The 27,501-nt window shown below is 34.8% G+C and overlaps 1 protein-coding gene across 1 annotated transcript in view; it reads left to right on the top strand.

The window, feature by feature from the left end:
• Positions 1-20,257, top strand: part of LOC149246648 (patatin-like protein 2) — a 33,787-nt gene extending 13,530 nt beyond the window's left edge. Inside the window, exons 3-10 of the mRNA XM_089442100.1 lie at positions 4,385-4,549; positions 16,646-16,821; positions 16,914-17,088; positions 17,194-17,355; positions 19,216-19,296; positions 19,423-19,644; positions 19,906-20,078; positions 20,206-20,257. Coding sequence (XP_089298226.1) covers positions 4,385-4,549; positions 16,646-16,821; positions 16,914-17,088; positions 17,194-17,355; positions 19,216-19,296; positions 19,423-19,644; positions 19,906-20,078; positions 20,206-20,257 — 1,206 coding nt within the window. The remainder of the gene's footprint in view (positions 1-4,384; positions 4,550-16,645; positions 16,822-16,913; positions 17,089-17,193; positions 17,356-19,215; positions 19,297-19,422; positions 19,645-19,905; positions 20,079-20,205) is intronic.
• Positions 20,258-27,501: the final 7,244 nt, after the last annotated feature.

A 27,501-nucleotide genomic window follows, 5' to 3' on the forward strand; every position in this document is an offset into this window, starting at 1 on the left:
TGCATGTGGGTTCCATTAATGACAAAACCATAGAAAGAAGACAATCAAATTACTAGTCCACCACCATCGCAAATTCCCAATAATTGAGACCCAACCCCTACAACCTCTAAGAACAAGGTGATGAGTCCAAAACTAGATAAACCACAATAAAAGTAAATTCAAAAGAGTATTCAAATAATAGATATGTGAAGTCATACTTTGAAATAGGTTAGCTAGCAACCAAAAGATAAACCCAAAGACTGCATCCTCTAAAAATGATGGTGGGTGTCTTCTCATAATGCCAAATCCATAACAATAATTAATTAGGGATCCTTTCCTACTGTCCCCACCTATGACATCAACTGTGTTGGCTTTCTCCCTTACACAAAATGTTAATTAATTGTTGTTACCCATTTGCTCACAACTATAGGCAAGGTTGTACTACAGGCGCACCAAACGTGACTTTTAAGGAATCCTATATTGTTTGATCCCATAAATGCCTCGATGTCCGTGACCCGCTTCCATCCACAAAATTAGCTCTACATCACATTCATGGCCTAACACGCCATCCAAGGCATTAAAATGGAAAGTTATTTACATAATCTTGCAAATTAATTCGAAATTAAAATATAATTAAAATCATTAATTTTAATTAAAATTATATATATATATATATATATATATATATATATATGACAAAAAAGAATAGATGACTAAATTTAACTAATTAATATTCTATTTTGACACATTATAATTTTCAACTAATTTTAAAAATTTAATTAATTTATACCAAGAAAATCAATATACGTTTAACATGTTCATCATTATATTCATATATTTATATTGTAAAATATGATTAATAATAATGATTAGTTTTAAATGATTTTATTGTATATGGTGATTTAGGTTTGAAATTTTATAATAATTTTAAAAAAATATCTAAAATTTAACCATATTTAGGGTTAATGTGACCTCATTTAAATGCTATCCCTCAATAATTTTAATGGCTTTAATAATCTTAAATAATAATTTCATAAAATAAATACTAATACCACAAATCACAAAGATATTAAAATAGTTTAAATATTTTGCATAATAATTTTTTTAAGTTGAGTAAAATGATATATATATATATATATATATATATATATATATATATATATATATATTCAACCTCTTTTTCTTTTTTCTAGGACCAATCCATAATTAAAAAGAAGAATAAAGTAATGCATTTATCAAAGATGGATACACAAAATAGTAGTTTGCTTAATTTTTTTTAAACACTATTATTTATACATGCATGAACCAAAGGATCAAGAGTGATCTCCGCTGACTTAATATTATTTCTTACTAATTCCTGTTGACTATTGATTATGAATCATCTACCGCCGACTACGGAACAATGATCGACGCCGTCGTGATTAATATTCTGACACCTCCCCTTAATCATGACCTATATGTTAACTTGCCCGCTGGTCTAAGGCTCAACTAGGCTTACAACATAAATTGGATTTTATACAACACACAACTTACTTCTACAAATTTCAAATTTAGCCTTTCCAAGAGGCTTGGTGAATATGTGAGCCACATTTTCATTTGTGTTACAATATGATAAGTAAATTTCTTTTGATTGTACTTTTTCTCTTTCAAAATGATGTTGTGTGTCCATATGCTTTTTCCTTGCATGATATATAGGATTGTTTGTCAATTTGATAGTGCTTTGATTGTCACATCTGATTATTGTAGGTGCTTGTTGTATTTCTCCAACATCTTCAATTATCCTTCTAAGCCATATTGCTTTGTAAGTAACACTTCTTAATACTTTATTCTCAGCTTCAATGGATGACAAGAAAACAATTGATTGTTTCTTACTGCTCCATGATATTTCTCCTGAACCGATATTGAACACATATACAATAGTAGATTTCATGCCATCTAGATTTCCATCTCAGTCATAATCAGAATAACCTGTCAACTCAACATCGAATTCATCACTGTACATAATACCAAAATTAAGTGTTCCATTCAGATATTTAGGACTTTCTTTGCTATTTTCCAATGGATTTCACAAGGCTTAGCCATGAACTGATGAAGTATGCTAACAGAATATGCTATATCTAGCCTGGTAGTGGTGAGATAGTTTAGACTTCCAACCATTCGATGATACAAGGTTCCATCATCACTGTAGAATTTGACATTATGTTCTAAAGGAGTAAATATCGCCTTGCATTCAATCATTGTGAACCTTTGAAGGATTTTCCTTGTATATTTGCTTTGTGCAATTAATGTCTTGTGAGGTTCTCTTCAAACTTCAAGACCTAAACAATAATGCAATTCACCAAGGTCCTTCATCTCAAATACATATGACAACTGATTTTTAATTTCTTCAATTAACTTTGATGCATTTCCTGTTATGATAAGATCATGAACATATATAGATATTAAAGCATGCAAAGTGATTTTTGTTCTCCAGTGATTGTTTTATCTATTCCGTTTTTTCTAACTAAGTAATCTTGTTGTTTCTCCATTTGTCTGTCTCTAAAATCATTTTTGTTATTGCCGTCTAAGCCTCTGAGTATAAATCTGTTGTGTGTTATGTATTCTCTGATCTAACATGATTGAGATGGAGATCTGGAATGATCTAGAAACTAATGGCAGTGTAGAAAAATCTAGAAACTAATGGCGGTGTGGAGATCTAGAAAGATCTGATCTAGAAGGATCTAGAATCTTGCATGAATTTGGCTTCCCACTTATCAAAAGCAACATCCCTATCTTCATCTTTCTTGAAGTATAAGTTAGGATCATTTTTTCTTCTCATAAAACCTTTCTCATAAAAGAAAGAATCAATTTTCACTTACCAAGATCTTGGCGCTTGTTTTAAACCATATAAAATTTTCTTTAACGTGCAAATCAGATGCTCCTGTCATTGTTTTACAAACCCTTCAAGCTGAACCAAATAAACTTCTTCTTTTAACTCACCGTTCCAAAATCCAGATTTGACATCTAACTGATACATTTTTCAATTATGTTTTGTAGCAAATGCAATCATGATTGTGTTCAACTTAACTACAAGTGAAAAAGTATTCATAATCAATTCCTTCATTTTGTGAATATCTTTTTGCAACCAATCTAGTTTTATACTTATCAATACTTCCATGAACATTAAACTTTGGACTTCCATGAACATTAAACTTTGGATTTATACAACAATTTGCATCATATTCTCAAGCTCATGCATGTATAAATAATACTGTTTGAAAATGAAATAAGAACGCTATTGTTTTGTGCCTCCATTCCTAATATGGTATTAGATTCAGCTCAACATCAATAATAATCTCGGGTGATAGAATATTATTTCTTACCGATTCTTGCCGATTAATAATTACTAATCATCTGCCACCAACTAGGGACTAGTGATAGGCACCATCATAATTAATATCATGAAAGCGTAATCAATTGTTTACAAATATTTGAATAAATACACTCTTTCTTCCCAAGATAACATAGAGCTGCTCTTTCCTATCTTATTCTTTGCTTTGCTGCTTGCACGATGTTCCTATTTTATTCTTTGCTTTGCTGGTTGCACATTGTAAACTGGTTATAAACTAAATCGCTATTTTCTACATTATTTTTTTTTGATTACACAATGTAAACTAGTTATAAAACTAGATTCGCTGGCTTAAGGAGCTTGTTATAAGACTTGGATCTAATCTCACAAGCAAGTTGTTGTTAATATTCTATTCCGTGTCTTGCCATCGCATCAAACAGCGTTAAGAACGCAGAATATTTTACGTACAGCGACAACATTGGAAGCATGTGTTGAGAAACCTCCAATGGCGCTGACTCCCGCATGTGTTCATTACGATGGTCTAAATCTAATACACAGTCTCACTATAATAGAATACAGTTGTATTTACTTCTGATTCAAACCTATCTGCATCGCTAAACAACACTCCGATTATTTTAAAATTATATAAATTATTCCACGTTCCCACAAATATGCAACCCTCCAATTATTTTAAAATTATATAAATTATTCCATGTTCCCAGAACCCATATTCCCTGGATTATTGGAATCCTTCAGCCTTGTCCTGCTGGACAGCCTTGCAAAGACAGACAGTATCTGAATCCTGCTATTTTTCCGCCGCCAAATCACCGTATCTTTACTGGCAATCTAATTTATGACCACGTTTTTGATGACCACAAATTTTTGGATTGATACGAGGGAAGTAGCCATCTTGCTAGCCACAAAGATGCATGCCTCATCTGGTGCAATTAGGTCGGCTGTGGGGATTTATAAATACCATCTCTCCCGCTCAAATACTCCCCATATCAACTGTATTCAAATTCTTTAGTTCTTTCCGTTGTTTTTAGAAATATAATTCTGACCAGTAGACTTTTTTAGGCGACGGGGCTTATAATAGTAGATCGAGAATCGAACATGGATGATAATTCCAAGAATCAGCCACCAAAGTTTGGAGATAGGATAACAATTCTCAGTATTGACGGAGGGGGCGTGCGTGGGATTATTCCAGCGACTATCCTCGAGTTTCTGGAGGAAAAGCTACAGGTTTAGATCTGATCCATCGCAGTTTTATCGTGCATTTTATTGTTGACACTACTTTGTCGTGCTACATTGTGTTATCTTTGGAATTGGGAAGATTTTGAGTTATTTTTATATATCGTGGCAATCTAGTTTTAGTATATTCTTCATTTGTATGTCTGTAACTCCCTTAACTTTGATACAGAATGGAATTTGATGAATGTAACTACATGGAACCTTTGCTTATAAATTTCAATATGGATATTTAATTATATGAGCATGTAGGCAGTATTTTAATTTAAAAACAGTTGAATATTGTGTTACATTCAAATTTCTTAGTTAAGGGACAGTTTACCCTTTGAGATCCTAGGTAGTAAAACAGCTATAGTGATCATATAGCTATAGTAAAACAGCTATAGTGATCAAACCAAAATGGAAAATGAAGACGGCCTTGAAATGCAGGGTTTATGTAATAATTGTCACAAACTTTATGTAAAATAGTCTTGCTATATTCTGCCAAATAGGGGATAGAGCAGAGTATTTTATTATATTTTGATGGGAATTAGATACATATCAATTTAGTTTACAAATAAAATACAATTATATTTATAAAATATAACTATATTTATAAAATATAACTATAAGTTTTGAAAATATTAATTTAATTATATATATATATATATATATATATATATATATAAACGAAGTTGTTTTTAGTGCGATTTTTTGGAAGTTTTTAGTGTGGGTTTTTCAGGTCAAATTTTTCTAAAGTCATGCAGGAATTTATTGAAATCACAAGCTTGATGGGTAATCATGTGCAATCAAAGTGCCCTAGGGGTTTTTACTTTTTTCCAGTCAATTTTCTCTAAAGTTTTGCAGGAATTTATTGAAATCACAGGCTTGATGGGTAATCCTGTGCAATCAAAGTGCCAAAGTACCCTAAGGGTTTTCCAAGGGTGCTGAATCCATATATACAGTCAAAAAACTAGTTTAAATAACATAAATCAAGATTTCACCTCAATTTTTTCTACGACACCAAAAAATTCACAAAAATCACACTAAAAACAACTCTTAAACTTTTTAATAAATCATTAACACTATAAGGAAAATTAATTAAAGATATCAATATTGTCACTGTATAGTGTTAAAATTCTCTCTATATCAATAATTATGGAGTAATAAATTACAAGGTTGAGAGGTATATCTTAGAATTATATATATGATTTATATATGACAATATGATTGGTTTGACACAAGGTGTATTTTGATCGGCTCTTTGTTGGCCTTAGCGCAAGGTCATATATTAAAGTAGTCATATGTTAACTTTAAGCGAATTTGAACATAGAACTGTGTATTTATATTTGTGGATTAAAAAAATAAATAAAAAGTACTATTTAATTAAGAAATAAAAAATATATATGTTTTATAAAAATTAAAAAAAATTAAAAATTAAAAAAAATAATATATTAAAGTTTTAATTATTTAGAAGTATTTATGTGGATAATTAATTATAACATAATTTGATAAAACAATAAATAATAAAAAATATATTTTAATATAATATATAATAAAAAATTATGAATATAATTATGATTTTGAAAATTAAATTTATTTATTTAGATTTATGAATAATAAAATATTTTAAATTTTAATTAATTATTATTATTGTTATTATTTAATTTTAAAGTTATAGCTAAACTAGACATCATATTGGTGTATAAGATTCTTTTGTTTATGGAATAAGGGACCTATTTCCAGGAATACTAAGTTTACAAAGGGGTATGTTGTTAACTATTAAACCTACTCAATAATTTTTTTTATATAATTTATATTAATTTATTTAAATTTATTAAAATATTAATTATTAAAAAATAAATTAATGAATACTGAAGTATTAAAATGAATTAGATGATGGAGAAAACTGAAGTATTAAAATGAATCATGACAGTGACCATGCGTTGACGATATTACTCCTATGTGATTTTTTCTGAAATATTTTGTTATTATAAGTACATGATATTTAGTTTCTTAAAATGTTATATATTTTAAAATTGAGAAGAAATAAGGCATGTATAAACGCATTAAAAGATATGTATAAACATTTGAAAATTTAGACCGAATGAGGTATAAACAAAGTAGGTACATTTGAATAAAAATATATATAACTTTATTATAAAATTATTACTTTTCACATAAATTTATTTATAAATGTTTAAGTTTATATTATTATTTTAAAATATTAAATTTTTAATAAAAAATATATTTTTAATTAATAATTAGTTATTTAATTTGTTCGAACAAATTTTTCACGTATTCTATGTTGCTTACACCTGAATGTGTGTCTACATGGACATCAGACTCCCTACCAGAAGCTACTGCTCTAGAATCCAAATACAAGGATTGGTTTCAAATGTTAGACTATGAACATGTGTCGTTCATATGCAGAAAATTCCATAAACATGGCCACCTCTTCAGAGATTTCCCCTGAATGACTCCAAGCCTAAGACCAAAACCTCAAGTCCTACTAGCGGATAGGGATTCATCAATGTCCAAAAAAAGTGTTGTCACATGAAGAAGAAAGGTCAAGCAACTCAAACTAGCCACCTCTAGCAACAACTTCAAGGTTCTCGAGAACGTCGATGAAGACAACAATGATATCACTAATACTCATATAGTAGAGGAAATTGGCAAAGAGAGAGCTTAACAAGGGGCCCAAGACAAAGGAAAGAGACGAGAGCCCATGGATAATGTAGATCCAAAAGAACCACAACCTCAGGATCCCAACGCCCCTATGACAGAAGAATAGGACTTCACAGATCTATGAGGCCTTGATCTGATGGCTACTGAAGACTCCTGCAAAAGAAATGCATCCAGCTCAATTCCTGACGACTAGATACACCTCCTTGTAGAGGTCCTCCAGCAAGTTAAGGAAAAACTACAACTCAAAATGCAAGCTATCGCTAAAAAGGATGGTAAGAAGAGCGATAAAGATTTCAAGAAGCATGGGAGAAAATCCATGCTACAAAGACTAGATGATCTAAAGAAAATATCATAAATCTACTCCTCTTAACCAGAACTTTCCTCATGAAGATCATCGCTTGGAATATAAGGGGCTTGAAAAACCCCTCGAAGCATCATCTTCTTCGTAGGAATATCCAACAAGACCTTCCTATAATATTTCTCATTCAAGAAATAAAGTTTTCCAGGACAGAGTTTTCTGCCATACTCTCCAAGATTTGGAAGCAACTTGAAAGCCTTGCAGTGGATGTGAAGGGAGCTTGGGGTGGACTTGGCATTGCCTGGAGCCTTCCCATTATAGTTATGGAAACCCTCTCTTCTCACCCTGTTTTTCTTATCTTATCTTCCCTCCTCCTATGCACCAACCTTCGAGGCATGGTCTCTAATGTTTATGCACCTCAAGCACAATCTAAAAACATTAGATGTTGGAATACCTATCCACCCTGAAAACCTAGCTTGCCCCCACCAACTGGATCCTTAGGAGAGACTTTAACAGCATCAGCTCTCTGCAAGAGAAGAAAGGTGGGCGAAGACAACTTGACACAAAATCTGACCTATTTGCTGCCTTATTGGGGACTCCAACCTTGTTGATGTTAAAACCACCAATGGTTTATACACTTGGAACAACAAGCAAGGAGTTCCTACCCAAATTTCCACTCGTCATGATAGGTTCGTGGTCTCTAAAGACCTCATGGTAACAGGTCATAATCTCTTTGTTGTCATCGTCCCTTATGTAGGCACGAACCATTGGCCAATAGTCTTCTCGTAGAGAACCTACATCAAACCCATGAAGAAATCCTTCAGATTCAAACAGTTTTGGCTCTCTAAACCTAACCTCATCCCCAAAATTGAAGGTTGGTGGAAAGGTATGAGCCACTTCCAAGGCTCCAAAATGTTTGTCTTCCAACAAAAACTCAAGCAAATCAAGCTTCAAATCAGGAAGTGGAACAAAGAGGAATTATGGCACATATTTCAGGAAAAGGAAGCCATCGAGAAAGAAATGGCACTTCTATAATAGGATATAATCCTCCATGATAGATTTGAAACTACTAATGCACAAGATCAAGCCCGCCTCTCCCAACAATTTGAGGAATGATATAAGGAGGAAGAGATTTACTGAAAGCATAAATCTAGAGTCCTCTGACTCAAAGAAGGAGAAAAAACACCTCCTTTTTCCACAGATATACCATCCAACACAGAGTTAACAATAAGATATCCCTGCTTTGAAATGAATCAGGAACTATAGTGGAAACGAAAAAGGCAATTCAGCAGGAGCTAGTCAACTACCTTTCCAGTGTCAAAGAGAAGCCATTTCTAAAACTATAGCCAACATCCCCAAGCTTCTAACTGAGGATCATAATGCAACCTTTATGAGGCTAATTTCTGAATCTCAGGCCCATGATGCCCTTTTCTAAATGGCGGATAATAAGGCCCTCAGACTGGATGGATTTACAGTATCTTTTTTAAAAATATGTTAGCACTTTCTTGGTAATGAGATCCATGACATAGTGGAAGAGTCCAGAACCACCAAATCCATTCCCCAAGCCATAAATGCTAGTTTCCTCACCCTTATCCCTAATCAGGACAATGCTGCCACGCCTGATAAATATAGACCCATAGCCTTTTGCAATTTTATCTATAAAATTACTTCCAAAATCATCGCCAACATGCCCAAACGACTCCTCCCCCTCATAATCTCCCATAAGAAATCTGTCTATGTTGAAGGAAAACAAATCCTTAATGGCATCATTTTAGCCCATGAGATCATTCACCCTCTCAAGTCCCTTAAAAAATCGGGCATGTTAGAGTTGGAAATTTCCAAAGCTTTTGAAAAATGAAATTGGAATTACATTGAAAGCACCCTCATGGACTTTAGTTTATGCACTCAATGGACCCAGTGGGTAATTTCCCTCTTAACCTCACCCTTCTTCTCCATTATTTTCAATGGAACCCCCTCCAACACCTTCCTCCCCTCTAAAGGCATCAAACAAGGCAATCCCCTCTCCCCTTTTCTTTTCTTCATCATGGTTGAAGGTCTAGGTTGCACCATTCATGCTGCTAAGGCCGCTGGATGCCTTTGAGGCCTCACGTTTCACATTGAATCCACTCACATGCATCATCATTTTGTAGATGACACGCTTCTCATGAACCATCCCTTAGTGCAAGAAGCAAGAGCGCTAAATTCCATTCTCACCCTTTTCTCCCAGGACTCGGGTACAAACATTAACCTTAACAAATCAGAAATCTTCTTCTTCAACACCCCTCCCATCACACAAAGAAACATCCAGCACATCCTCAGTTTCTCCATTGGCTACCTCCCAACCAAATATCTTGGTGCCCCCCTCAATTTCTTTGTAGTCAAGCACTCCTCTTGGTGGGACCTTCTAGACAAGCTTGCCTCCAAACTTAATTGCTGGACACACAAAGCTCTCAACTTTCCCAACATGCTCATTCTCCTCAAATCGGTTCTTCAAGCCATGCCTCTCTATCTCTTCTCCATTCTAGCCACTCCTAAATGGGTCCTCAAAGAAATCAAAATAATTCAAAGATCCTTCTTATGGGGAGGGGCAGACCTCAAGCACAAATGGGCACTTGTCAAATGGGACACCATATGCATTGTGAAAGATTTTGGCGGGTTGGGAATCCACAATCCAGAAAAGGTTAACAAAATCATGGTTGCCAAAATTTGGTAGCAACGGATAAAGTATAAATAGGAGACTTTGGCCAAGCTGTGGCACTACAAATATGTAGGTGACCTCCCTCAGAATGACCTGATTCATTCATCTGTCTCATTGGTAGGCTCTCTGATCTGACAGCTGGAAAATCAAAATAGGCATATAATTTAGGCTCGTGACTTTTGGGAAGTTCAGGATGGACGATGGGCTAGCTTCTAGAATGATTCCTAGCAACAACACCTAGTTTTGGCCTCGATCCTTCTTACTCCTCTCAGACTCTCCTCTGCCCTCAATGTTAAATGGTTCTCCATTTCCCAATTATGTACCAACCCTGATAGCCCAAAAAAGCGCACCTAGGCCCGAGACATTCTTTGTCAAGAGGAAGAATATGGCCTAAATCACCCACTTTTGCAACAAGAATTGGCTAAGAGATCCATTGAGCCAAAATATGGCAGACATGTTCTCCGATGGGGATACTAAAACACAGGAAACTTTTCAGTCAAGCAAGCCTACAATGTCCTCATTCAACAAGATATTCTAGAGATAAAACCATTTTGGAACAAGCTTTGGAGACTCAATACCTTGCCTAAGATAAAAACCTTCCTCTTGATCCTTTCCAAATGCAAAGTCCTCACATGGGATAATATGACCTAGAAAGGACTCCATGGGCCATCCTAGTGTGTGTTATGTGGAGTAAGAAACTATGGACCACCATTTCCCCAACTACCCTTTCCGCAAGTCCCTATGGCACAATTTAGAACACAGTCTCTTGACATCAATATAAAAAATTGATGGCATTGCCAATACTTTGAGAAAATGGTCAACCTAGCTTTCCCTAAACTCCATTTTATCTTACATCTGGATCATGGCTCCTCTCTTCTTGGTTTGGGAAATCTAGAAAGAGTGCAACCAAAGGGTCTTCACCAACTCTCACAAAACACTAGAGGAGGTTTGGCTTCTCATGCGCAAGCACCTGGAGGAATCGACAACCCTTAATAATAGACCACCTAGGACTTCGAGGTCCTTCAGACTAAGAAAGACATTATCAACTAGTGGAATCTCAAACACCCCCTCTTGCTTCCTCAAGAATTCCCTCCCAATTCCTACACGCACCCTCCTCTTGGTCTCTCTCCCCTCCCCTCCACTTCAAACTGAACTTCGATGGTGCCTCTCAGCGTAATCTCGAGGAGGCTAGCTTCTGCGGAGTCGTCAAAGACCACATGGGCTAGGTTATACATATTTACATAAGTCACATTGACCATGAAAGCAAGAATGTAGCTAAGATCAAGGCGCTCATAGGAATAATCCAAATTGCTTATAATAATCACCTTCTGCCATTGATCGATGAAGGAGACTCTCATATCATCATCAACATTGCCAACAAAATTATGAATGGCTAACCACCTACGACACATGCTATAGGCTAACATATCTATTACTACATTCAACATCTAGCACATATTTTGAATCACCATGAAGCCATCGTCTTCTCACATGTCAAACACAAATCTAATGCCCTCACTGACTTTCTTGCCAACAAAGGCATCAAAGAACAACAATAACTGAAATTTTGGTCACTTGTTGCAGAGAACCTCCGAGACAGGTTTCCCCAATGATCAAAGTTGGCTCAGCAAGATCTCCACTTGATGCAGGAGCATCTAACACTCCTTAATTAAAGGAGGAATCCAAAGCAGAGAAGGAGGAGATGTGGACCATCAAGCAAAACAGGGGACAATTCTGTTTAAAATAGAGAAAAATGATGGAGCGGATAAAGTCCCTCGAAGAGTTAATTCAATGTAATTTTCCACATATGCATGTATGCGTATATGGAGAATTAAGTGTAGTTGAGTAATTGTGGGGATAAATCATGCATCTTAAATGATGCACGACTCTTGTAATCTCTTATAAAAAGAGAAGTTTGTGTGTGTGATAGGGATAGAGAGTAATAGATAGAAACCCGTGAAAATAGAGTATTCACAATGTAGCCAAGAGGAGAACTGTTACTAAGGCTGTAATGCCTTAGGTTGTAACTAAATTTTGTGTATAATATAATACATGTGTGTTTGTGGGTTTCCGCGTGCCTGTATATTTCAGTTATGCTATATATATCCGTGAATGGTTTAAATCCGTTTACAAGTGTGTTGATTGACCATCAACCACTGAAAGGATCGATGGAAATCCAAATTATCATAGTTAATTGTTGCCTGAGTGTTGTGCGCGTCGTAACAGAGAATGGCAGAGACTGTGGCAGATCTGTGTTTAACACAGAAATCCATCAAAACTTCGAGATCAAGCTAAGGAAGAATAATGAAGAGATGAAGTATCGACAAACCAGGGCCATTGGATCTTATAGATCAATGGCCAGGATTTTATCGCATTGGCGGAACCCTTTTGGGTGTTGTTGGACCCTGACCATTGAGAAGAGCGATTGTGATAATGCGATGGATCATGGACCGTCAGATCGAGAGTCTAGATCGACGGTCCAGATCTAATCGCTAATCGCATATTGGAGCAGTCAAGGGACAGTGCGATAGCACTGATGTGGTGGAACGCTGATACGCCGATAGCGATAAGTTGGTGATCGGAGGTCGGGTGATCAGAGTAGCGGAAAGGGTAGGAGCGAATAGAGGACCTGATGGATATATAGATCTAGGTGAATTGTTTTTGAAGTCCGAACAAAGGGTTCGGAGCAGGTTTTTCATGGTTTTCCCGTGTATTTCCTGTGTTCTGATAGTTGTATGGCTGCAGGTTTTTAAGGCTTGAACGAATAATTTAAAGCTTCCGATAGTGTAATGGCTCTGATAAAGTGTAAGTCCACGGTTTAAAGGCTTAAAGCCTCAATGAACACTTCCGATAGACTTGTGGGCCCATAAACCACAGGTCCAGGATTGAATATTTATAAAGAAAGGGGATTTTCACTAAACCCCAAAATCTCTTTTCATCAAGTGGTAAGCAGAAGAAGATTCTGTGTGCAAAAGCAGGTTAAGGGAAAGGATTTCCTACAAGAAGGAAGAAAGAGTGCAAGCAGAAGGAGAAGGAGGTACAGTTGTTTAAATCTGGAGAGTTTGTGGTCTTACTGTCATGTAGAGAATGACAGTGGAAGGTGAGAAGACTTGCAGCAGCCTAGAGCAAGGTGTGCTCAATTGGTTCTAGAGAAGAGAACCAGAAGGATGCCAAAAGACCAAGTGAGGAGGACTTGGTGAGGTATCGTGTAGTAGAGGAAGACTGTTACTGCAGAGGTTGGTTGCAGCTCACAGAAGATCATGAAAGCAGTTCCACTGAGAAGTGGGTAGAATTTCTAAGAACAAGGAGAAGCATATGACCAGGAGGTCATAAATTTTTGTGCCTCAGGAGTCTGATGCAGGAGCATTCGACACTCCTTAATTAAAGGAGGAATCCAAAGCGAAGAAGGAGGAGATGTGGACCATCAAGCAAAACAGGGGACAATTCTGTTTAAAACAGAGAAAATGATGGAGCGGATAAAGTCTCTCGAAGACTTAATTCAATGTAATTTGCCACATATGCATGTATGCGTACAAGGAGAATTAAGGGTAGTTGAGTAATTGTGGGGAGAAATCATGCATCTTAAATGATCCACGACTGTTGTAATCTCTTATAAAAAGAGAAGTCTGTGTGTGTGATAGAGATAGAGAGTAATAGACAAAAACCTATGAAAATAGAGTATTCACAATGTAGTCGAGAGGAGAACTGTTACTAAGGCTGAAATGCCTTAGCTTGTAACTAAATTCTGTGTATAATATAATACATGTGTGTTTGTGGGTTTCCACGTGCCTGTATATTTCAGTTATGCTGTATATATCCGTGAATGGTTTAAATCCATTTACAAGTGTGTTGATTGACCATCGACCACTGAAAGGATCGATGGCAATCCAAATTATCATAGTTAATTGTTGCCTGAGTGTTGTGCGTGTCATAACAGAGAATGGCAGAGACTGTGGCAAATCTGTGTTTAACATAGAAATCCATCAAAACGGTAAGATCAAGCCAAGGAAGAATAACGAAGAGATGAAGTATCAGAAAACCAGGGCCGTTGGATCTTATAGATCAACAGCCAGAATTTTATCGCATCGGCGAAACCCTTTTGGGTGTTGTTAGACCCTGACCATTGAGAAGAGCGATTGCGATAGTGCGATGGATCATGGACTGTCAGATCGAGAGTCCAGATCTAATCGCTAATCACATATCGGAGTAGTCAAGGGACAGTGTGATAACGCCAATGTGGTGGAACACTGATACACCGATAGCGATAAGTTGGTGATCGGAGGTCGGGCGATCGGAGTAGATAAAAGTGTCAGAGCGAAGAGCGGACCCGATGGATATATATATCCGGGTGAATTGTTTTTGAAGTCCGAACAAAGGGTTCAGAGTGGGTTTTTCATTGTTTTCCTGTGTATTTCCTGTGTTCCGATAGTTGTATGGCTGTGAGATTTTAGGGCTTGAATGAATAATTTAAAGCTTTCGATAGTGTAATGGCTCCAATAAAGTATAAGTCCACGGTTTAAAGGATTAAAGCCTCAATGAACACTTCCGATAGACTTGTGGGCCCATAAACCACAGGTCGAGGATCGAATATTTATAAAGAAAGGGGATTTTGACTAATCCCCAAAATCTCTTTTCATCACCACTCCCTGGATTTGGGTTACCAAGTGGCGATCGCCCCATCCGACTGACAAATTGTGATATGTGGAGAGAATTTGGCTTCACATGGATCTATCCCAACACATTAACTCCACACATGCCTCTGCCTCGATTTGTGAGGACCACATTGCATCTTCTCCAGTCTATTTCACTCGTTGCGACCTGAACTCCATGACATTCCTCCTCTGGCTACTTGCCCTTTTTCCCAACACCACTTTGCCTAGTCTCGCTACTTCGCCCACCAATTCTTGTTCCCCAACCATGAGCAAGAATAAAGAACAGGGCCATCGCCATGCTCGAGGCTGGGGCAGAGGGAGACCCCCTGCCACCTTGGATGATCATTCAATCACAACCATGTTCGATCATTCCATCCCTGAGAGCATTTGAAGGAACGTTGTGGCCTTGGAGGAAGAGTTAATGCACCATGGACACTCATCCCTCTATGATTTGTGCAACCTTCCGACTCGACAGCTAAAACCAAGGATAAAGCTACCCATCAAATTGTAGAGATGTCAACGCTCCTTAGCTACTCTTCCACCACCTTGAAGCGGCTCCCCAGTAGGGACCTTCGCATTGATTACCCCCCCCCCCCTCGCCCCGCCCCCAAAATTTCCTTCACTGGTCGGGTCTCCTGTGCACTCACTCCCCTCCTGGTAGCTCTTCCCCCCTTCCACTTCTCAGAGATACCCTACCTCCTTCCATGCCCATTGTTCCATCTTCTTCCCCACAAAGGACTTTCCCTTACAGTGGTTACATTCTGGAGGAGATCCCGGAGGAGGGTGGCGCATGGTAGGCTTGTGGCACTTCTCAAGTGCAAGGTGGCTCCAACTTGGCCTCGTTGTAGCTTCACAATAGTTCTAGTCACCTGTCGGCTTCTTGAGTAGACCCAAGTTGGTTTTTTCTTCTCTTTTGATCTATGGATTTTGGAAGACCTTTTTGCTTCAGAAATTTCCAACTCAATACCACAGTTGTTTCTTGGCCAAAGAGTGCCAATTTAGAGACTAAAGACCTTTTGGCTCCACTTCATTATGACGCCATCACTCTGTATCATTCCACTATCCAGGCACCACTAGGCCTCGCTCTCTATGGTTTTATCTTTTTGAAAAACAATGTTAAGTCTAGTTTCCCCTTCTCTCTGGTTTCCTTGTTCCGAGGTAGAGAAGAAACTCATGGTTGTTTTACATACTGCAAATCTGGCTGAGTTAATATAATTTATACTTAAAAAATATTTAGCCATTTAAATGTATTTAAAAATTAGAAATTAAGTCAAAGAACAACATGATATCGGGATGGATGCAAAGTAGATACTGTCCATTGTAGCTGAGTAAACTGTTAAGAGATAAATATTAAATAAGACGAATTTTATGCAAGAATATAGTCGTCTACTAAAGAAACAGGGCATAAATCTGTCCATTTTCATTATTATTTTATTTCAAAGACAGATAGAAGATAGCAGACAATATTTACCGAGGGATTCTTTTAGAAAATATTTATATGATTCATGATTATATTTAGATATTCCTTATGACTGATTGATTGATTCCGTGTACTTTCATGAATGTAATTCATTTATTGTAGTTCTACGTAACCTGTAATTTCTGTACAAAAGGAGATCAAACCAGGTAATCAAATGGGTACTTAATTCAGAACGTTTCTCATTCTTCCATGTTTTTTTGTATTTTCACTGTTTCTCCTCTTTTTAGTTGCATTAACCGTGGCAAAGTTTCTGTTATATAAAGTAGTTTAACAGGTTATAGGCTATTTATAACAGGAAATTGATGGTCCAGATGTCCGAATTGCTGATTATTTCGATGTAATTGCGGGAACTAGTACTGGAGGACTGGTCACTGCAATGTTAACTGCTCCAAATAGGCAGAATCGTCCACTGTTTGCTGCCAAGGACATTACGAAATTTTATCTGGAGAACTGCCCTTCTATTTTTCCCACGTTAGTGCAAAACAGTTTTATTTTCCTGTGTTACAGAGGTGAATATTTATTTGAATAGATAGCTGAATCAGTTGAAGTTGAATGATTGACAGAGGTTTCTTGGCGGATGCACGGCTTGTAAAGGGACCCAAATATACTGGGGTTTACCTGCACAACGTCATCAAAGAGAATCTGGGAGATATACGATTACACCAGACGTTAACCAACGTTGTTATTCCAACCTATGACATCAAATCACAGGAACCTGCAATATTCTCAACTTTTGCGGTAATCTTTTTCTGACCTAAATAATGTAAACTGGGCACTATAAATAAAATAAATGATTTTAGTGTGGTCAGTTAAAGCAATATAATCTACAAAATCTCTTTACAGGCCAAACAAGATCAATTGAAAGATGCATTTTTATCTGATGTCTGCGTTGGAAGTTCGGCAGCTCCGATATATCTTCCTGCTCACCATTTCGAAACATGTGATTCTTTGGGCAATATCAGAAGCTACAACCTCATAGACGGGGGAGTTGCGGCGAACAATCCGGTATGGCTTACACAGATTTTGTACATTTTACATTAAATTATAGGTTCCACTATACAGTGTATAGTGATGTGTGGTGAGATGGTTGGGTGTGGGGTGAAATCCACCAGGTCAAAATTCAAAGGGTTTAAATCAGATTGGGTATATTGTTTTGCTATTGTATGTGGCCCAAAGAATGGACTCAACTAGTATAAGTGTGTAAATTATTTGTATTATTTTATACCTTACCTCTTCTACCTTTCCAACCCACTAGTATCTAAAAAATAGAATAACAATCAACGAAAGTTTTATCTTTATCTAAATTCACCAAGCTTTTCGAAACTCAACCATCTTCAAAACCCTATTACATCTCACAATTACAGAGATGAATTCAGCAACTTCATATCTCAACACTCTTCGAAACCCTATTACATCTGATTATGCAATCTTACATCGATATACAATCTCACAATTATATAGATGAATTCAGCGCTCTCAAAATCTCAACCCTCTTCGAAACCCGATTACATCTCATTAAGAAATCTTACATCAAGATACAATTTCAACAACCAATTTTTTATAATGTTTATTAAATTGGATGTAGGCACAAATATCATTGTTTGGTGGCTTCTTTTCTCTTGGCGTTTGTCCATTTCTGTGGAATTATTGTTTGCCTCCAGGAATCATGTCGGATTCTGCAAAGTGATTAACTATGAGCAGGATTCGACTCCTAAACTAGGGTTTTAAGTCAGTTTAAATTTTCTGATTGAAAACATTTCAATAGATTACCTTCGAAAATCGATTATGTGCTTGCTCCGGGCGCGTATTTTCTTCACGCTTCTCTCTGCAAATAAGCACTCTAGGACACGAATTCCATCAGTTGGTGGCTTTGGCTTCTTTTCTGTCGGCGTTTGTCCTTTTCTATGAAATTATTGTTTGGCTGCATAAAATGAGGTCGGGTTCTGTATGCAAAAATTCGAATCTTCTCCCTTAAAAACTACTGCTCGGGCTTTGTTTCCTAAAAATCAACTACTCGGGCTTTTCAATAAAATCCCAATCTCTTCTATTTTATTTCTCCCCATTTGAGTGGAGGGAGGTAATGTGGTGAAAATAGGATTAAAGTGAGGTTGTTAATGTTCTCACAAGTTTAAACTTAACTGTGATAATCCAGAAAGAAAACCACTTAAAAAACACTTATCGAAATTTGCTTAAAAGTTAACCTCAATTTTGGATTACTGGCTCAAATATTAACTTATCTAAATTTTCTTAAAAGTTACCCTCAATTTTGGATTACTGGGTCAAATATTATGGAAATAGTTGAAAGGAGAAACTACAAGGAAAATGGAAATAAAAACAGAATTACTGAGGAATCAAATCATTAAACATTAAAACTTTTCCATCGAACATAATAACACTAACCAAATCTCAGACAAGGCTCAACCTGATTCACCAAACTACACTCTACCAACATTACCCTGGTCGAGATCACTAGATATTTTCCGTTCAAGAAAATCCTCGACCACTTGTTTTCAGTTGAGTCTCTTATTATATCGTTCGCACTTTTTACCTCCAATCCCAGCCTAAGCTGAACCAAATTCCCCCACACTCTACCCACATTACCTACATTATGCTGGATCAGATCACTAAATGTTCTGATCAGCTCAACAAAATCCTTGTTATCAGTTCAGTCAATTCTAACAGTGATTCGCATTTTATACCTCCTTTATCCTTTTTCCTTTATGGGCAGACTTAAAATTGTTTCGGCCGAGAAACACCCCTTGGGTTTACATTTATCACATTATTTTGACATGGCCTTCTGTTAGGTTGATGCGACGCTTGTCTGAGACGTTATGTAATTGAGTGCTTTCTGAAATGATCTTGCAGACGCTACTTGCGCTAAATCAGGTGACTAAAGAAGCTCTCCTATGCAATCCAGATTTCTTATTGCCACCGTCCAAAACTCAGGTGAACTATAAACAGATATACATATGTTTATAAGTTGGATTCTTGCAGTTATGTTAGGTTGGTAAAGATTCACTAAAATACACTGGCCTTTATGAAAGAACTAATGATACTGCACGTTTTAAACAGGACACTAGCAAGTTTCTGGTGCTTTCTCTTGGAACTGGACAGAAACCAGGAAGTTATAACGCCATTGATGTTGCAAAATGGGACTTATTTGAATGGTTATCCAAGGACGGTCAGGTGCCCATAATTGACATGTTTTCGCAATCCAGTGCAGATATGGTTGACATTCATGCAGCTCTCGTGTTCCAAGCTTTTAAATCAGGGAACAATTACTTAAGAGTCCAGGTGCATTCCTTATTCCTGTTCTAGATAATTCTGTATGTATATAGTGTTGGGCATCTTTATGTTGATTGCTGATTTTAGATAATTTTGTATGTATATAGGGTTGGGCATTTTTATGTTGATAGAGGATTTTAGAAATATTTAGAGTGTGTAGCCCATGTCCCTCTGATCATAAATATTCTGGAAATTAGGGTAGGGTTGATGACTGGTTTTTGTTTACATGTACTCCATGCTGAAAGCGAAAGATTATATATCTGGAATCAGGTCAAATTATCACCGGATACAAGCTCAACCGTTCTCTCAACAAAAGAGAATCTCCGTAACCTGGTCAATATAGGCAAACATGTTTTGGACGATCCCGTTTCAAGAGTGAATATAGAGACCGGTGTGTTTGAGAAAGTGACAGACGAAGGCACCAACAAGGATGCATTGAAAAGGTAGATATATCGTTTTCATTTAATCGAAATATACCGAACTTAGAACAATGATATTTTTTTTTAAATATGTTTTACTTTCACATTAATGGATTTGAAACATGTTTGCGTTATTGAATTGATTTGGCAGGTTTGCCAAGGCAGTTTCCAATGAAAGAAAGTTGCGATTATCATCTTCATAGTCGTTTTACAGACTTCACTTTTATTGAATTCACTCTGCATGAAAGCAAGTTATGATTATTATCTCCATAACCATCCGGAGCTTGGCCTCTATAAGCCGCATCCGAATAAAATTCAATTTTAGTTTGAGCTTTTCTTAAAACCTATTCAATTGATAATTTTTTCAGTTTACTTGGGAGTTGGTCTCTTCAATCTTTTAGTTGATTTGGTGTGTTTGGAGGGGCTGGAAGGAGTGGTTTTAGTTTACCATGAAATTAGTGTGTTTAATTTTGTAAATTGTTTATATGTATATATACAATTTTGTATTCCAGTTTATGTTTTAATAAATTTATTTTAATTCGAAATTTATTAAATATTAAAATTATATTTATTATAAAGACAAAATTATAGTTTTTATATTTAATAAATTTAAATTTTAAATAATAAATTTTGTTTGAAAGATGAACACAAAATTTTGATAATTTCATTGTATAGAATATCAAAATTACATTTATATATGTTTTTGTGGAATTGTGGTTAGTAACTCAATTTTTCTTTTTGATAGAATAAATGATCTAAATTTATTGTGAAAAATAATAATACATCTTTAGAATTGATAAATCATTCATAGTTACTAGGACTTGAGAAAGAAGGAAAAAAAAATTGAACCCAACCTCCGAGACTTTTTCGGTGACGAAATTTATCCAAAAGTTTAGGAAAATGAACCTATTTTCTTCGGAGTTAGACTAGATAAACCTAAAAGAGAGTTGTATTATTTTTTTCAAGGCACGTAAAAGAGAGTTGTATTATTTTATCTTAGAAGGGTGAATGTTTTTGAATGTTACAATTTCAAATTGAAAAATCAAATGAATGACAAAAACCTCGTTGTATAAGGAGAAGTCTAACGCACAACTAATTGACCCTATAAATGTTTTTGAGAAATCTACCTTTAAGGTGACTATTTTTTTCTTACTTGTGCTAATATAGTGAAATGCTTAATAAGGGAGTCCAATTGCTTCATGAATTTGTCTCATTTTGTAGAAATCCAAATCTTTCTAGTGAGACGTTGTTTGAGATAAAACCCTTCAAAGTGTTAGGTGATTAACTCTGTAATAATTTTATAGGTATCATTATAGAGATAGAGAGGCCTAAACATGTCAAAAGAGTAAGGATTTTTCACTTAGGAATCAAGGTAACAAAGGTCAACTTGAAATGTGAGAGAATTTTACCCAAGGATCTAGAGTAATCCACTACCCTTAAGAGATCATTCCCAAAATGTCAAAGCATTCAAGGTAAAATTCCATTGGAAGTATATCTAGCCTAGGGATCTTGTCCTTTTAAAATTTATGAAAAGCTCTTAAGAGTCTCTGATTGTAGGTTTCTGTGATTCATAATTTTTTAGAATAGTCTCTTTCGGATTGCTCACATCACTATTTTTTGGGGTCTACGTTTCAAACCAACCACTGTGGTTCATCATCAAGAAATAGATGGAGGACCTAGTATAGCTAGAGAAATAAATAATGTGAAGATTCTCCAAGAAATTCTATGGAAAAAAATCAGAATCACTGAAGCATCTCTACATCTTTTTAGAAAATCTATATCGGTCCTCTTCTTTGAAACCTACAAACAAAGGTGTTTAAAATGTCGAAATTTATCAACAAATTCCCTTCCGTGGAGGGCTAATATCTATAACTATAGGCTTCTCTCATTCAAAATGTTTTAGAATAGTCTCTTCCAGATTAATCACATCAGCGTTTTTTAGGGTCAATATTTCAAACCAACCACCCTGGTTGATCAATAGGACATAGGTGAAGGACCTGGTTTAGCTAGAGAAATAAATAATGTGGAGATTCTCCAAGAGATTCAATGAAAAAAATTATCGGAATCAGTGAAGCATATCAACGTCTTTTTAGAAACGAGTTCTTATTTCGAGACTTCCACCATTAATTGGTCATTTCCTTCTTGGTCAGTGTTCATAGGGAAAATATAGGTATCCTATATTATAACATCAATTAGGGGCATGAGATTCTTATTTATAGAGATTTTGGAAGTGGTTATCTCCAATTGAGGAAATTTCCTCAACGAATGCCACACATGAAGTGGTCATCCCATCTATGACCCAAATGGTGTTTATAATATTTCTTATATTAGAAAAAATTATGAAAAAAATTGTGTTTTCATCCTCTTCTTAGAGCCATAAAGCATGACTCTTTAATTTGTATTCTTTCTCTCAATCCAAAAGGATATTTCTGTAGGCATCTTCCATAGATTTTAACTCTTCTTTTCTGATATATAGGTGGAATTATTATTTATTCTTCTAATTAGAGCTTGAATTTGGCATCCAAGTCCCTAAGAGTTTCATCATATATTTTTTTTTTCTTTACCCCATGAGAGGGCTAAATTCTTTACTCTTTTTAGATTCTCTAGATATTGTAGGGGAGAGTGGAGGGAATTTTAGGAGGACCAACTATATCATACCCAACAATATTTTATGGATTTTATAAAACAAGGGTCCTTAATTTCGGAGGAGTTGAATTTGAAGGGGCTAGGTGGGTTTTGTAAATGGAAAGTTATCTCTAAAATAATTAGATTTTGATCAAAATCCCCACCAACAAAGGCCCATTATCGAAATCTTAAATTTGATTAGAAAATTTAAGTCACCCCATCAAGACATGACATGATCTTATCGAGGAAGATTGCAAAGTATACTCTCAAAATTACCTTCGTTCCAAATATGGGCCATAGATATTTAGGCATAGGAATTGTAGATTTAGATCAATAAAGAGGACACACCAATACTTGTATGCATCATCCAATAGTTTTGTAGATGTAGAGTGTCCTTCTGCTAGCCCATAACTAAATATATCGATCAACCCTGGAAATTATTGGCTAGAAAAACATTTCCAAGGAGAACTTAATAAAGTGATCTAATGGCCCTTCCTCAATCCATAATTGGTTCCTAAATATATAAAATTGATGATTTTTGGGTTACCATCAAATTGGAGATCATTAATTGAAGGAAAATGGTGTTGAGAGGGAGGAGATGAAGAATTACTTGTTAAAGAACTAGATACCACCACTTTGGGGAAGTATTAAACCTTTTGTCTAGCTATGGATTGGAAATTAATAGGATGAGATTCCATCTAAATGGATTAAGGGATATGCATGCTCTAGGTAGATGTTTAGGTAGTTGGGCTTACTTGACTTCATTCATTGTCTTCTTTCCAAAACTTTGTGGTGAGATGATCGGCTAGAACCCTTCACTACGTTTCCATACAAGTGACATCTCCCTCATTGCAAATGAATTCCTTCATAGTATAGCTATTTTCTAATCAGAATTTTTCCCATGTTGAATAGATATTGCATCTATTAAACCTTTAAAAAAATGCATCTTAATAAATATCCTTGCCATGCCCGTCCCTTGATATTTTATATGGGGCGTCTACTTCAAAGAAAAACCAAGGGAAATTATTATTTCTTTAAACGCTTCTTTATAATAAAAAAATTAGGGGTAGCCCTAGAAGGCATACCTAGATTGAGGTTATATTAAGGTATTCTAAGCTAGTGACAAAATTGACTAACCACTTCTTAAAAAAAAGACTTGGGATCCCTGAGCCAAGTTTATGAGTAGGATCCTTTCTGAAAATTCTACATCAGGTGCATGATCAAAGTCATCCATATTTTTCAATGATTATACATATATGCTCATAACCCTACTACCCTTAAATACTACCTAATTTCCTTCCTAATTTCTACTCTCCCTTGGAATACTCCCTAGTTTCCTTCCTACTGCTAGGCTCATAATCTTATTCCATTGGTTTTTATGGTTTTGTTTCCTCACTTTATTTTCAATCGTTAGCTATTAAAAGTGGATTATTTCCATTATTCCTACATCCCATCTTCATTTGGTTGGTTTAATTATCCCCTGTTGCTTTAGGGCTTGAACCAAAGTACTAAATCCATCTTTTTTCTAGGGTTAGGTGTCTAGGCTTATAATCAATGAAACATGTGAAATTTTATTTTGTTCATATCCTAAGGTAATATCATAACATTTCTTGTTACCAAAATGCCTAAACAAATCCAGATTCTCCATAAGAAAAACCTCTTTAAGCTTTAAACCTTTGTCAAAAACCAGATTGATATCCTTTTCCATTCTTTTGACACATTTTTAGATGGTCACATTAGGGGAATTTTGAGGTAAAATATGAGCCTTAAAACAAAAAACATACTAAAAAAATTAACTTTAAAAGAACCAATAGGATTCAATATGATGATGTCATCCCCAGAGGAGAATATTTTGGAGGGAAAACAAGAAATATACTTTTTTAATTGTATTTTTAGTTTATCTCTTGTAGGTTTCATCAAATGTCAAGTGTAGACACTTGTTGGATATAGAATCAAATTCTACATCTAATGAGTACCCATTGCATACATTTGTGTAAACCCACATTAAAAAAAATCGAGAAAATGAAAAAGCATGTTTCAACATGTGTTTTTCATGTATTTTCATTTTTTCCGATGTGGGTCTACTCAAAATTATGCAGAGTGGGTACTCATTAGATGTGGAATTTAATTCGGCATCCAACAAATGTCTACACTTAATATTTGAGTAAACCTGAAGGAGATACGCGAAAAATACAATTGAGAAAAGTAGTTTTCTTTCTCTTTATTTAAAATTCGTATCTTATTTTATTATCTTCCGTAGTTGACCAATTTTTGACCTCAAAATTCCCCTAATGTCTATTCCTCCATGGGTCTAGATTTAGGGTTCATATTAAAATGTGATAGAGTTAGATTTTATTCATAGCTACTCATGAATTCATTTGCAAGATATTTCCTTGTGAAACCCTCTCATGTGAAACTCTATGAGTTGTCTTCCAATTTGAGAAAGTTGGATTATCAATAACTTTCAGAGGTGATGTCTTTAAGAACCTGATTATGAGATGTAGTGTCTTGGAGCTTCCATAGGTTATCATCATTTTTTGGTGTTGTAGTCCCCTACAAGAAAGATAATAAGAACTTGTACAATTAAACGGTTGTGTGGAATAAATGTCTCTCATAACAAAAAATTTCCAAGAGATTCACGCCTCATCCTTAGGGAGGTCCTTTCCTTAAGCCACATAGAATAAGGTATCATTGAGCACACCTATGTTTTCATTTGTGATTTTAGAGTATCATCTTCTAGGGTATTGATGGGAATACAATGAAACCCTTGTACCCTTGCCCCACACCCTTATTTGTGGAAATATCTAGATCTTCCAACCTTCCATGGCATTGGTGTAATAATTGAAAATGTGTACGATCATTCAAATCATATATACATGGCTAGAACCAAGAAAAGTTGAGTGGGACAATTTTCAAGGGATAGTTTTCTCGAAGCATGTGTTAATGAGAGATCTAAAAACTCCTATTTCAAATAATTGATGATTAAGAAGGGTGAACCTGAGCAAACACTAGATATAAAGCCATCCCTCTCCTTGTGATATCATCATAATATTTCTACTATTTATAATTTTAAATTAAAATATATTTATATTAATATATTTTAATATTTTATATTATATATAAAAAAAACTTTTTGTTACATAAATTTTATCGATATTATATAGATATCTCACATCGATATTATATAGATATCTCACAACTTTTCATATTTATCTTAAATGAAAATTTATTCCTTTCAATCTAATAAGATGATGGAAGGACAAAGTCTAAATATTCTATTTGTTAACCTTTTTAACTAGAATTTAATAAAGTAATTCTTAGATATTGTAATTTTTCTTTATTCAAATTACCTTTTTGAATGTATAAATCTTATTAACATCTTAAAAAAATCTCTTATACAAACTAAATAATTATAAATTATAATTTTAACAAAATTCTGATCAAATTTTAAATAAAATTGACTAAAAAAATATACTTACAAAAATTTAAAACATAAAATGTTTTAAACTGTATTAAAATAGTTTTAAATAATATTTTGATTAAAAATTAAAGAAATAATTTTACAAATATTTTATATATGTAAATAAAAAATTGATCCCTATGTAAAATGGTTTTTTATTATTATTAATACTCATTAATTAATTGGCAAACAATCATAATTTAAATTTAAATTATTAATATTAAAGAGGCATTGTCAATAAGCTAACGTGTTCAAAATTTTTTTTTTTTTTGTTTGCAAATTAGTTTCTTGAGAATTTTACCTTTAGTTTCTTGAGAATTTTACCTTAATTTACTTGGGAACCTAAATTTTTAAGAACTAGAATTTTTGATAAGTGAACTTGGAACGTGATTTGTAATCCAAGTGAATTATATGAGGTGAGCGTTTTTCAGTATGGGATTGGAAAATGATGTTAATTTATCATGTAGCATGTGATAAGTGATTTTATGGCATATGAGCAAAGTGGAATCCTCTAATTTATGTTTTCATAGATTTTCCTAATGTGTCTTTTTAATCAATATTTTAATGTATATGTGATTTATTCTTCGGGTTTAGAATGCTGACCCTAACACCAAGAGGTTCGGGTTTATGACGCTGATCCTAACACCAAGTAGATGATTAGGCTTAAGGAATACACATGTAACATGAAGCATATCAATTTTAACCTTGTTTCGGTTTTAGCATCAAAATCCATAAACCTTGCATGATCATAATTTTTCTATATATATTTATATATACTCTTGTGGTTTTTAAATGAATCTTTTGAAAGTTTTAGAATCATGAACCATGTTTTAAATTAGGATGCACGGAGGAAAGGATTGTTTTTGAAAAAAAAATTAAGGAGGATTTTATGGATGTATAAATTTTTTAAATTTAAAGATCATGAATAAGGTTTCAAAATACTAGGTGGGAATTTATTTAGTGTTAAAATTTATTCACACAATGAACCAAAATTAGGATGCTGATAAGTGATAAATCAAAGGCTTGAGACCTTTAATGATATTACTCGAGTTTGAAGGTCATGGATTATGGATTAAGTCACCAAAAAATTAATCATTATAATGAATTTTTGAATTTGCATTAAGGTTTCAAAATACTAGGTGGGAATTTATTTACTGTTAAAATTTATTCACACAATGAACCAAAATTAGGATGCTGATAAGTGATAAATCAAAGGCTTGAGACCTTTAATGATATTACTCGAGTTTGAAGGTCATGGATTATGGATTAAGTCACCAAAAAATTAATCATTATAATGAATTTTTGAATTTGCATTATGAATATCACTATTTTAAGGAAGTATTATGCACTAGGTACTTATCT

Source organism: Pinus tabuliformis, chromosome 7 (assembly GCF_031772625.1).
Source record: "Pinus tabuliformis cultivar Carrire ecotype Pingquan chromosome 7, CPIR1, whole genome shotgun sequence".
Classification (NCBI taxonomy): domain Eukaryota; kingdom Viridiplantae; phylum Streptophyta; class Pinopsida; order Pinales; family Pinaceae; genus Pinus; species Pinus tabuliformis.